The sequence below is a fragment of the Vipera ursinii genome, assembly GCF_947247035.1.
Source record: "Vipera ursinii genome assembly, chromosome: 1".
Classification (NCBI taxonomy): domain Eukaryota; kingdom Metazoa; phylum Chordata; class Lepidosauria; order Squamata; family Viperidae; genus Vipera; species Vipera ursinii.
Genome location: NC_139512.1, coordinates 200,227,589 through 200,242,000, shown reverse-complemented (window position 1 = coordinate 200,242,000; position 14,412 = coordinate 200,227,589). Strand labels below are relative to the sequence as shown.

Genomic DNA, 14,412 nt, shown 5'->3' with positions numbered 1-14,412 from the left:
TAATAATACATTCATCTACCTTTTTCTGCTGAAGTGTTAAAGGAATAAAAAATAGCATTCACAATACGTGTGGTGAAAATGATTGGAAAATTATTATAGAGTTAGGATTAGTGTTAAGAGTTACTATAGGTAATTTCCAGTTTGATTTACACATTCCTACTTGGTTCCTGTATCTAGATCAGATCAAACACATATGTCATTAATTTAGCTATTTCACTGGTCGTAAGGCTGGTAGGAAAGGAAAATATCAATTTTAACAGAGGTCCAAAATGATTATTTATAAAACAGCATCCAGTCAGAGCTGAAGAAGCTTCTTGGATAAGAAGTGAAATGTCTTCAAAGCAAAACAAGAAAGTCCGGTTGCTTCATGAAAAAAGCACCTTTGGGACAACCCTGACCTGGATGACTAAGAATCTCCATAGACATTTATAGAACATTTTTAAATGAATGGAAGGCTTCAGTTAATTAAGCCAACTGGTTGGCAATCCTTGTTGTATGGGAAAATGGTAGTTGCCTTATCTTACAAAGACCGAGTAGAAATGTCATGATTTAACTCCAACTTTATAGACGGGCTTTGTCCAAAGAAATCAATCTTGGTATTTTCTTGTCTCAGTATATTATAGGAAAGGCAAGATTTAAGGGGATAAAAAGAGTAAACCAATTGGCCCCAGCTCTGTTACAGGGATCCAGCCTGGAACAGATTTATTGGATGGATGTAGCAGCTCAGAATTACAAACACAATGTGAGAGTCCACAAGATGGATTGTGGTTTCCTTTGTTTATGTAAATATTTGTAATATTAGAGATTAAATCTGGATCTCGCCATATTCCAATACTTTTTGTCCCTTTCTGTAATTTCAACATATGAAAGGAACATATGGGGACTACAGTATTTTTGCAATAAATTGTAACATTGCCATTAGTGTAGTGACTAGCAATATTTGCAGTTATTTTTTTGGTTTTAGATATTTATTTTAATTGATTATTGCATCTCTAATTGGGGAAAAAGATTTCTCCTATTTCCTACTAATAGGTTAAATCTCTCCTCCCTTCTGCTGTTTCCTTCATTGACCATGAGCACTAGGAATTTCCCAATAATTTTTGGTTGATACTACAGTGGAAAATGTTATAACTTAAATTATTAAATGTTTAGAATAGTGCAGGAATAAAGAAATAATATAGCAGTCACATTCTTTTATATAAAAGAATTTATGATGCAGGAAATATTAGAAAATTTAGAGGAATGTTTTCATTTATTTAATTCAAACATTTAATATTCTACCCACTAACCCAAAGGGATTAGGCAGATCCGCAAAGTAATATTGAATCAAACTTTAATCTTCAGACTGAGTTTTTAATAATAACAAACACAATTTCCTTTTCACTTGGTAACCAGATAAGTTAATAACCAGTCACATTAACATCCCAGGGTTTTTGGAGATATATATTATCAGTATTTTTCTGGGCATGTGTGAATCCATACTTTGCAAGTAAAATCTGTCTTTGGGTACATTGTATGCATTTTGAACCATATTTGGCATTCTCTATCAACTTTCACTATTATCCAGAATGTACTGCTGTTTAAGATGAAATTGGAGAGGTTTTCTCTTTTCCCCTTCCTTGAACAGGAGAAAAAGTCTTACTTAGCTTGCTCAACCATTCTCCCCCCTGTCCCAGCAGAATATCCTTACATCAGAGAGTTATTCCTGTTGCATTAATCCCCTGGTAGGCTTTTTGGCTGCAATTTTGTCAGAACTTCAAACAAAAGGCAAAGCCTCTTCTCTCTTTTTTCTTCTTTCTTTGGAATAAGGAAATGAAAGACAACTCTCAGATTAAATATTTCCCCTGTCTTTCCCCAAACAGGCGTGGATTTAGAAGGACACCTAATTATTATTACAGTTGTCGGAAGCTGGTTTTGCTCTGTCTCGTTCTTGTGAAAGCAGTGGAAAAGATTGTTTATTGAAAATGTTTTCTTTTGTTTAGTGGATGGATGTATACACAGAGCTGCTGGCCCTTGTCTAGTTGCTGAATGTCGCAATCTGAGTGGCTGTGAAACTGGACAAGCCAAAATCACTTGTGGTTATGACCTACCAGCAAAATGTGAGTAAGCTATTTCATACTTTTTTAAAAAGAAAAAGAATCAGGTGAAATTATATATCTATATCTATCTATATCTATATCTTGAATTTTCAACAAAGTAATGTGAAGCATTAATGAAATTAGTAAAATTAAGTGTGGTTTACAATAACTTTTGTCCTTTGGGAAATGGAGATATTTTAAATATGCTAAATAATTGGATGTATCCTGTTTATTTTGGGAAGTAGGATGGGTCACAGATTTCTGCCTCTGAAAAAGCCTTCTAGCATTTTAAGAGAATATCCATTTTAATTTTGACTGCATGGTTGTAGGGATGTTGGTTTCAACAGAAAATTGGCGAGGAGGTATCAGATAGTTGGATTGTATACTTTTAACTTAGGTGTGTGGCACATAAAGCTTTATATTCCCATATAATGTCATACACAATTAATCAAGGATTTATTTTAGTCATTAAAAGGTTACATTCTATTTTATCCTGCCTCACTACAGAACATGTAGATTGGTGTTTCTCATCTTCAAGGCCCCTTAAACTTTGGATGTTCTCCTCTTTGGCTGGAGTAATTGAAACATTATTCTGTTTGGCCTTGGCAAAATCAGATGAGATAAGGTCATTGAAAACAGGTGTATAATTCCACTTTGGAACTGTATAAGTTGTTCAAAAAGCTCCAAGAGTTGGGGAAACTTTGGTGCAGAGCTAACTGGCAGAAAATGCTGTATATTTGCTGACTCTGAAGGGGTCTGCCTGCTGTCATAACTGGAAAAAAGGTGTAAGGTCTTTCTTTGTTCTGATTCATTTCTTTTGGTATTTGTTAGTGTCTTATTTTCTTCAATATTTGTGGAGGGTTATTTTTTTCCATTGATGTCTTATGTACCACTGTGTGTTATCTTCTCATCTTGCCTTTAAATAAAGCCTTTATTGATGTGGTCATTCCTTCTGAATGCAAAAGTCCCTGTGATTGAATCCTGCTGGGCTGAGGACAGAGCAATAGAGAGATGCATGGCTTCTAACCTGATACAGATTTCTTGGGAGCAAATTCATTTTAAGCGAAAAAGATTAAAGTGATTTATGTTGTTTCAGCTCTTGGGTGTAGATTGATTGGCAAATACTATGAGGACTTTGTTGCACCTAAGCATTCAATGGAATACTGCTTTCAATATTACAATATGTTTTTCTCACTTCAAAACCTTATATTAACAACAGCCCCATTATATGTAAATGAAGAGATGGTTATTTTCTTTTCCACGTTACATAATAGCGGAATCAGGCTTGGGAAAGTAAACACTGAAATAGTAGTAATATGCAGCTTGGATGCATAATAACAGTTATTAGGAAGGAGGCTGTGTTTTATATTGTAAAACTCACTGAATGATTTGGACATTCAGGGTCATTTCTATACAGTTCAAAATTGGGAGCGTTCTGCTGTTTTCCAGAGGTTGCAAATTTTGATTCTATGCTTTTAATCAAAAATTACATATAATACAGTTCAATGTATGAAATGTAACAAACATTTAATCAAAATTAAATCTGATCTATTCAATACTCCAGGTTGTCCGTCCTGTAAAATCAATTTCAGTCCAGGAGAAGGCCCATAGTACAATTGAATGAACATTCTATCCCAATCTGTGCAAAATATTAAAAGATGCTTTGCTTCAGTTAAAAAAAAGTTGTGCAATCCCATCCCTTACAAAGCTGCTTCACGAAGGAATGCACGTCCCTAACTTCTAACCAAAAGGTGCTTGTGTTGCTCTGTTTCACTTTGAAGGCTACCTTGAATTGTCCCAATAGGCAGAGGAGGCTTTTTTTTTAATTGAAAAGTTTTAAAATACAGTTTTCCTTTAAAAAAACCCCTCCCCCTCCCTCCTCCCCCCCACCCCCCTCCCCCCTCCCTCCTTCCCCCTACCTCCACCCCTCCCCCCTCCCCCCCGACTTCCCAGAGCTAAATACAAGGTATATATAAAAAAAAGCAATCATAAACAACCATATACTAACAACTATAAATTCTAAAATCCATCACTCTCTAACTTATATAGGATAAAACAAACCTTAGCAATATTAAATATATATAAAAAACTAAAAGAAAAAAAGAAAAAGAAAACGAAAGAAGACTTATTCGAATGCTACATAAAACTTCTTAACCCTATACTTGTTCTGGATAAACTCAATCCATTTTCTCCATTCCATAATATAACGTTCTTGCGAATGATCTTTCAAATAGGCCGAAATCTTCGCCATCTCTGCCAGGTCGGAAACCTTTAAAGTCCACTCTTCTATGGTCGGCAGTTCCTCTTTCTTCCAATATTGGCCTATCAAAAGTCTTGCCGCCGTAATTAAGTTCAACATCAGCTTGGTGTCCACAACTGTAGCGTCTGCAATTATTCCCAACAAAAAAAGTTGCGGACAAAACTTTATCCTCTGTTTAAAAATCTTCTGCATATTCCACCAGACTTTTATCCAAAAAGCCTTAACCTTCTTACATGTCCACCATATGTGAAAATATGTTGCATCTTCATCACCACACCTCCAACATTTAGGCTGATAATTCGGATACATACTTGCAAGCTTTTTAGGATCTAGATGCCATCTATAAAACATTTTGTAAAAGTTCTCTCTTAGATTTTGAGCTTGAGTAAATTTTACGTTCCTCACCCAAATCTTTTCCCACGTGTCCATTGTAATAACTTCCTGAATATTTTGGGCCCATTTAATCATACAATCCTTAACAAGCTCTGTTTCCGAGTCCATCTCTATCAATGCAAGATATATCCGTTTAATATGTGCTGGTCCCTGATTTCTAATCTGCTTTATCAAATTTTCATCAGTCATTATAAATCCATTTTTCTGGTCTTCTTTCCACCTGGCCTGTAATTGAATATATTGAAACCAAGTTTGAACAACCTTCTCTTCTCGCAAGAGGCTATATGATTTCAAACACCAAACATTCCTTTCAAAACTTAAAATTTCCTTGTACGTAGTCACGTCATGTTTGAAACCAGCATGTATATTTTCTATTGCGTGTTTTGGAATTGCCCACAATGGTATCTTGCTGCTTAGCTTATGTCTATACTTCTTCCAAACTCTCAGCAGTGCCTGTCTTAAAATATGCATCCTAAACACAGTATCTACCTTCTTATCATACAACAAATATGCATGCCAGCCAAACAACAAATCATGGCCCTCAAGATTTAATAACCTCAATTGCGTCAAATTAATCCAATCGCTTATTCCTACTAATGCAGCAGCTTCATAATATAATTTAAAATTAGGCAATTTAAGGCCACCTCTCTCACGAGTATCCTGCATAATCTTAAGTTTAACTCGTGGCTTTTTCCCTGCCCACACAAATTTATTGATACCACGCTGCCATTCCTCCAAATTAGAATCTTTCTTAAGAATCGGTATCATTTGAAACAAAAATAAAAACTTGGGCAGGACATTCATTTTCACTGCTGCAATCCGTCCCAACAAAGACAATTGCAATTTTTGCCAACTCTCCAATTCTTTTTGAATTTCCCCCCATAGTTTTTCATAATTATTTTTATATAGCTTTGTATTAGAGGGCGACAAAATCACCCCCAGATATTTAACCCTCTTAACAATCTCAAATCCAGTTAATCCTTCTAAGAGAGCCTTCTGTGAAACTGTCATATTTCTAGCCAAAATTTTAGTTTTCTGTGTATTTACTTTAAATCCAGAAACCTTCCCATATTGCGTTATTATCTCCATCAGGTCCACAACAGAGTTCTCTGGCTGGGTCACTGTAACAACCAGATCATCTGCAAATGCTCTCAATCTATAATCCTGATCTCCAACTTGTATCCCCTTAATTTTTTCCGAGCTCCGAATCTTAACCAATAGTATCTCTAATGTTAACACAAATAACAAGGGCGATAACGGACACCCTTGCCTTGTGCCCTTCTCAATATTACATACTGCCGTCAGGCTATTGTTAACTATAATGCGGGCAGTTTGTTTTTGATATAATGCCCTAATCGGCTGTAAAAATTTTTCCCCAAAATCCATTTTATCTAAAACTTTCAACAAAAATTGCCAATTCAATTGATCAAAGGCCTTTTCAGCATCTAAAAAGATTAGCGCTGCAGAGATCTGGTTGTGCCTTTCCAAAAACTCTAACACATCAACTATATGTCTCACATTATTTTTCATTTGCCTACCACTAATAAACCCTGTTTGATCCCCATGAATCACCTGTTGCAGAACCCTCATCAGTCTATTAGCCAAAACCTTAGCAAATATCTTATAATCTGTATTTAAAAGCGATATCGGTCTATAATTTTTAACTTGAGTAGCATCCTGGTCTTCCTTCGGAATCAAAGAGATAAAAGCTGTTTTCCAAGACGGTGGCACCTTTCCCCCCCTCTGAATTGTCTGAAACAGTTCCTTTAACGGCTTTATCATTTCAAATTGTAAATTTTTATAATAGGCCGCAGTCAAGCCATCCGTGCCTGGCGCTTTATCCACCTTCAGTTCTTTAATTGCTGTAAGAATTTCTTCTTCTGTGATCAATTGATTAATCCCCTCTTTTTGTACTTGCGTAAGAACTGGGATGCTAGCATTCTCCAGATATATATCAATATCTTTTACATTAATTTCCTCTTTAGTATATAATTTCGAATAAAAATCCACAAAAGCATCCTTAATAAGATTCTGTTGAAACACAACCCTTCCTTTATACTCAATCTTATCTATATTAGAGGCCCTTTGTTTTTTCCTCAGTCTATAAGCTAACCATCTGCCTGGTTTATTAGCGTTGCAAAAAGTATTGTGCCTAGCAAACCGCAGATTGGTTGCCACTTGATCTGCCATTAATTTATCAAATTGTCCTCTTAGCAGTCTAATAGCCTCCTTGAGCTTCACATCCTCTGGATTCAAAATCAAAGCCTTTTCTTTTTCCTTTATTTCATTCTCCAATTCTTTCCTTCTAAATTCCACTGCACGTCTATGTCTATTATTCATATATATCAACACCCCTCTCATATAGGCCTTGCTAGCATCCCAAACCATGTCCATAGAGGTACCCTTATTCATATTAATCTCAAAAAAATCCTTCATCCGCTGTTTACATTCTTCCACGTTTCTCTGATTTCTAAACAAATTCTCATTTACGCGCCACGAGCGCCTGTCTCTTTTCACCTTATCAATCTCCAACCAAACTGGACTGTGGTCAGAAATAGTTCTTGCACAAATCTTCACCTTTTTAGTTCTCAAAAAAAAATCATTAGTCAACAAAATAAAATCAATCCTCGAAAAAGATTGGTGTCTGTCAGAATAAAAAGTATAATCCTTCTCCTGTAAGTGTCTCTCACGCCAAATATCTCGCAATTCCAGGTCATCCTTCATTTCAAAAAAAGATTTAGGCAGTCTAGCATGACTTGGAATGCGCTTAAAAGCTCCAGCCTTATCCAACTGTACATCCAAAACACCATTCCAGTCTCCCATAAAAATAAAAGATTTATAATAGGCAGAGGAGGCTTTTATGTAGTATAAGCAGAATCCTCTTCCAAGGAATGGAATTACTGCTGAAAGCTATGAACTGATGGGGACTGTCAATAAGAGGCAAATCACGTTACTTTCCTGCCACGAAGCAGCTCATGTAAGTAAATTATAGGCACCTTATAGATCTCAGTATAGGAATATAGTTGAAAACTGTTTTATATCTTAGGTCTTTGTCAAGCTCAGCATCGTTTTGCACCTTGATTCACTTAGGAAAAAAAAACCCTCTCGGGATCTTCAAAAACCAGGATCATTGGGACAATAAACTCTTATTTCCTATCCAGAAAAGGAGGCTGCTTTGTGAAACTAGTCTGCGATATTCTTTTCTCTCGTCCAAGACTGCATCTCTTCTCTAGCCTCCTGCAGAGAATCTGTATTATGTTGCCTGCCATATAAATAGGGATGCATAAGTTAGGGGCATACACAAAGCTCTGCATCTTTTATTTAAGAAACCATTAATTTTAAACATTACACGCAGAGCAGCTAATAATGATCTATAATAAGACAGTAAAAAATGGAATACGAAAGGAAAGAGGTTGGGGCGAAGGAAGGGAGCAAGGCTGCACATTCTGTTATCTATTCTTTACTGCTGAAATGTCTTTGTAGAACAGAAAATATTTTGGAAGAGGAGTTAAAAAAAATCATGGATTTTTCCCTTCTCTGGAAGTGGAATGGGCATGGGACTCTGTAGAGCTAAAGCAATGGTTTCCCTGTCTCCTCAGTAAACTGGATAGAATGGCTAAACATTAAAACAGAAGGGGAGAAGAAGCCAAGTGCGCAGTTGGATTAAAAAAAAAAGGGCCTGAACATTATTACTGGAGATTTTGTGGAGCCTCAACCAGATTTTTAGTCAGGAATGACCAGATAATGCTTTTCCCAAAGTGCAAAAAAGTGGAACAGAGTCCAAATTCTTCTTCTTAACTAGGTAGGTCTATCAAGAAAGATACAGTAAGGACAACCAAAGTCTGGCTTCTTTACTTTTTGAAGGATTTAACCCTGCCTTTTCTAAAGGAGATGACTTGGGTAGCAGAAGAGGGGAAAGAGTTCCATGTAGTAGTAGTAGTAGTAGTAGTAGTAGTAGTAGTAGTAGTAGTAATCTGGAGACATCTTCAGGAGACCTGATTTTTAAGTACTAGAAAGAAATGCAGTGAGCAGACAGAAAAAAGCAATGATGCACCAACAACAAGTTGATTGTGGAATAATAAATGAAGAACATCTGAATAGTATAGGTCATCAGGATAGTATAGGTTGCAGTTTGAAACACTAGTTACACAGAATTTTTAAGTGAGAAAATATACTAATATTTGGCAAAGTTTAATTGATACTTTTAATTTGTTTCTGGACTAATTGGGGATCACAGCCTGCCTCATTTTAGTAAGCAAAATTTCCTTTTTTTTCTTTTTAAGAAAATCACATTCTCACCCAGTACTTTTTGGTGGTTTCGGTGTGGTTTTGGTGTGGATGTTCTCATACTCATCAAGCAGCCATAGCAAACTGTAACATAAAAGTGATGTTATTACACAAATGACACTGTTACATATTGGGTCACAATATCTGATACAGCATGTAAGTCACAGCATTTATGACACATAACACTGTCATGTACCTTTCATCATTTTTCATCCTGTGGACACCAGTGCTATGGAAACAAGACAGATTGGTTGGGCATTGTCCAGGATGGTTAGAAGGATAGTTTATTAGAATCCCAAATGGTTGCTTTCATGATCTCTTATAGTGGTCCCTTGGTCTGCATTACATAATGTTGTTTGGTGCCTGATCAAATCTACCAAATTTACTGAAATTGGAGCCTTCTTTTCTATATAGTTTTTAAATCTCTTGGCGTTTTGCTACATTTTATTGTATAGATTATATAAAAAAATAGGTAGCTGTCCTCTCCTGGTTACAACTAGATATTGAGCTAATCCATCTGTAATTCAAGGAGATATTCATGAAAGAGTAGACACTAAATCAATACCAAAGAAGTATGTTATGTTTCAGAAATATTAGATTAAGTTCCATTGGGTGAGAGCAAGAGAGCAGAAGTCAGGATTCAGGTAAAAAGGAGCCAATATATAAGAGATCTGTCAGGCATCAAGATTCAAAGCACACAAATAGTCAAGTATACAAGGTTGCACGTAGTACACATTTTTCTGGCAATGTTGCTGTATACAGAGAGTTTTATAATGAAGATTATAACACCATCACTGTCATACCCTAACTCAGGGGTGTCAAACTGCCAGCCCGCAGGCTGGACATGTTATCCGGAAGCCGCGCCCACCCCATTTGGCGGCAATGGCAAAACTGTCCCAATGCGTTGGGTGATGTCACGTGATGTCATGAGTTTGACATGTCTGCCCTAACTCATGTGTTCTGACAGCAAAGCCTTCTGACTATTGAGCTTGTTTTGTTACAGTTTTCTCCCAAAAGTTACTGAGTCTTTTTGTAGTTGATGAAGAGATGCTGCAGTTTTCATAACTGGGTGGCTATTCAAATGAATCTGGGGTCTGAGGCCCCTCTTTTAAGAGACTACATGACTGCTCCAAGATCATTACCAGGATGAGATTTGAGATCTGCTGTGGCTAAGAAGTTCAGTTAGAGTATATGTGGCTAGTGTTCAATTAATATGCACTTTTGTTCTTTAGAAATAATAGTTAAGTACAGGGCTTTTTTTGTCATAGAACACACCCGAACAGAGTTCTGGCACCTTTTTTTGACAGATTTTCCAGAGTTGTGTTCTTTTCCTATTGTTGCCCTTCCTATCCTCATTTGCTTTTGAAAATGCCCCGCTGGTGGTATAGTGCGAGCGGGGTCCCCTCTGGTGCTGTCTGCCTCTTCTAGGAGGAGCCATGAGGCGCTGGAGCACCACAGCCAGAGCATGGCTTGATTGACTGGGTCAGACCACGTGGTGTGGAAGTCGATGGTGGCGGTGGGAGACACATAAATTTGGAGGCCATCTTTCATGAGAGGTTGAGTGAGCCTTTTGTCTTCCCTTACAGAAGGTGGGGTGTGTGTGTGAGGTTAAAAAGAGACGAAGCGAGAGGAAAGAAAGTTGGCTGCTGTGGAAGCTTGCCCGACAGCAAAACTTTGCTCTTTCAGTTCCTTGGATAGTTCAAAGGCTGGGATGTGTACAAAAATCTCTTTTTAGTCTTTTATACTTTATATTCAAACTGCAGAGGGGAAAAATAAGAATAAAGCCAATGTCTTGTGATTTGGAGGTATTATTATTATTATTATTATTATTATTATTATTAATAATAATAATAATAATAATAATAATAATATATTAATTATGTATTGATCAGATGTAAAGGGAGACTTACAGTGTGAGGTTTAATCAGAACTGTTTATTAAATTGGGTTTAATTTAAAGATAAATTAAAAGTAATCTGTTCACTGACAAAGTTTCAACTTTAATTTGTTTCAAGTCAATATCCATATTAAACTCCAAATGTACATTTTTCCACCTTGTTTGACAACTTCTTAAAAATAATTCAATCTTTTACAAGCAACCAAATTTTGTTTTATTGAGCCAATTTCATTCCACATAGAAAGCTGACATTTCCACTCATTAAACTAAATTGGTAGGCCAGTGGTAAATGTCCCAAAAGATTAATAAAATGCCTTCTTGTAGTTTAAAGCCACACAGTGCATGGTAACATTAATAGTATTAACTTACCTTGAACTAAATCCTAGTCTTTTATATACACTAAAAATTGAAGGGTTTTTTTTTTCAACTACAAAGGTAAACCTTGTAAGGTAGGCAACATGGGTGGTATGTCATGTGTGAGTTCCTTTTTTTTTTTTTTTACAAAAAAAGCACTGGTTATGTATATTGTTAATATCTTAGAACTGGATTTCAGAATTTTCTTCAGTGGGATGATATAAATATTCTAATGATCTTGGTGGTGTCCAGGGATTGATAAAGAAGCAGCTAATCAAATTTTAATATATTGGAGTCCATTGAATTTGTGGATATTAGATAACTGATGGCAATATAAGCTAATCTGAGCTTCCTAAGGAAAGATTGTCAATAGAGAAGATAGTATCAATTTGTTTTGAGTCTGTTCCAGTTTTATCTATGTTCATCTATAAATCTGCTCTTTTCTAGTTCTCTATCTTAATTTTTGTTTTTTTAATTTTTTATAAACATAGTCAACTCAGCCACACAAACTAAGAACCCCTGAAATACACACACACACACACAAAAAAAAATTCCAATAAAGTAAAGGATAATTGAAAGCCATCATCTTTTCTACTTTTTGTACTTTTAGTTTCAAAAAAAATTGTAGTAGAAGACTATTCCACTTGAGAAAAATAGTCCTTTGGAAGTCCATGGGAAAAAATAATAATTAATTTCCATGATAGATTGATTAGTTAGGGTTAGACCTTAGTCTCTCTTAGTCATGATGGTTCCAGATATTATGCTCTGCTTGTCTTTATGAATTCACTGTATTAAAGTTGGTTGCACCTCCTCAACAATTTTACCAAAAACCATTTAGGATATAAAGTAGGTTTTCTGGTCCTATCTCTTTCTTGTAGGTAGTTATTTTATTAGTTTAATTTCATCTGAGGTAAACCACAACATAATATTAATCTAAAATTAAGCAAAAACACTGAGAACTGCTTCTCTTTTCTTCTTCCTAATATGTACTTGGAACCTCAAGGTATACTTTGATTATTGTGAAGGTTTACTGAATAAAACTATGTTTTCTTTGTCTTTTTTTATTTAATGGAATAAAGTCCTAATCTAAAATTAAGAACATTTCTTAAAGATTCATGATCACCTGGGAATTTAATGCTGCTATTGTTATTTTGCTCTATTCTTACACATCATGGCTTGCCATCTATGCCATCTATTCATCGGAGATACAGAAGATGATAGTTGTCTTTGAATGAACATAATTAGATGCAAAAGATTTGAACAACTATATGCTTGTAGCCAGGATCTTCTCCTGGAGAAAGTGCTCAAGCAAGTGATGGCTTGCCAGAACTAGACACTTTGGATAAAATTGATTTTTTAGATCTTTACCAATCAATTTTAGTCCTTGTTTTGGTTCTGAAACTCCCTTGATCATGCTATAGTCTCCCCCCCACCCAGGAGAGAGTTGGTCAGTACAATCATGTTAGTGTTCATGGACCTCTTTAGAAGCTTGTGATTCCATTCATCATTTCATCCATCTGGAAGATTATCTGTGCTGAGGATGGATGGAACAACTCTGTGGTGGTTCTGATCAGGTTATTTCTTGAAGGTTGTACCAGAGGGCCTCTTATCTGCTCCTTGGTGGGCTGCTTACATACAAAGATACTTAGATTACATTCAGGAATCTATTTCCCCCCATTTTGTTTCCCCATCTATGTGAAGCTGCTCAGAGAGCTCTGTGAGATTCAGAGTGAAATGTCATCCATATGTAGCTCTATCCCTTCTTTCCTTCAGATACAGTGAGAGAGTGGAAATGCTGAGTCAGTTCCTGGCCATGTTAATGAGTTGACTAAGGGTGAAGAAAAAGAGGCTTAGGTTAGGCAAGAGAGAGATGTTCTTAGTGAATTATTTATCTGCTTAACCAAGTCGTTTTCAGCACCCTTGAGAAGGGATGTGTGCTACGCATATATGTGTGTCCTACATCCACCCCCCATCTATATATCTATATTTATATGTATATATCTATCTCATCTATCTCTATCTCTATCTCTATCTATCTCTATCAATAGATAGATAGATAGATATCACATATGTGTCACAACTGTCTATAGCAGGGGTGTCAAACTACCAGCCCATGGGCCGGATGCATCATGCGGAAGCCACGCCTACCCCATTGCCGGCAATGGCAAAATCATCCCGATACATTGCGCGACGTCATGTGACGTCGCGAGTTTGACATGTTTGGGGTCTATAGCATAAATTGAGGCACTATGTAGTCATTCATTCATTATACTTGTAAGGATCTATCCAGCAACAGGCCTTTTCAATGGTAGCCCCTACCTGGAATGCTTTCCAAATACAGTATGTCTGGCTCTGGTTTTGTTCTCTTTTTTAGATTAAACAAAGGAAAAAGTATTCTTCCATGCAGTTTAATAAATTAATACATTGAGTTTTAAATATATTCCTGTACTGCAAATTTTCTGTATGGCATCTGCTTGACTTATTTTTGACCCTGTATTTTAATTACTGCATTTTAGTATATACTTTAATTATTTTAGATTTTTGTAATTTTAGTCATCCTGGGAAAACTTGTTTTTGAAGTACAGCATGAGTTTGTTTTAAAGTAGACAAATAAATTGCACACTATGGAAATGTGTTAATGTAGCCTCTACCCTTTAGGAAATGTTGTTTGGATATTAACTCACATTTCTGATAAACTTAATGTAGATCAATCCAATGTGATAATGTGACTATGCTCTCTAAGGTAATTTGTGATGTAATGCAAATACTTAGCTATATTGGCATCATTCACAGTGGAAATAATCAAACTGGTTAATTAAAGTTTTCTTCAGGGATTAGGAAGTATTCTGTTGTATATGCATAATAATCTAGTTTTATTTTAAAAATTAGATTTGAAGTCATTAGTAAAAGATAAGTTTTTTAAAGTTTGTTTTGGATTACTTAGAATATTATAATTGAATAAAATGATAGTACATATATTCAGTACATATAATACATATGGGACTAATGTGTTTTTAATTATGCATGTTTTTCTTTTAATATAAAATTATGAAAGCATTTTTCTCAAGTAGACACTGCTATATAGTCACTTGCTAATGTCGGAGTTACATATGATGTTCATTTGCATGGACTATATATATGTGT

At 35.7% G+C, this 14,412-nt stretch overlaps 1 protein-coding gene across 2 annotated transcripts in view; it reads left to right on the top strand.

Annotated features, from left to right (window-relative positions):
• Positions 1-14,412, top strand: part of MACROD2 (mono-ADP ribosylhydrolase 2) — a 1,127,318-nt gene that overhangs the window by 223,898 nt on the left and 889,008 nt on the right. For both annotated transcript variants that reach the window (XM_083369818.1, XM_083369817.1), the window contains exon 5: positions 1,983-2,099. In XM_083369818.1, the coding sequence (XP_083225944.1) occupies positions 1,983-2,099 (117 nt within the window). The remainder of the gene's footprint in view (positions 1-1,982; positions 2,100-14,412) is intronic.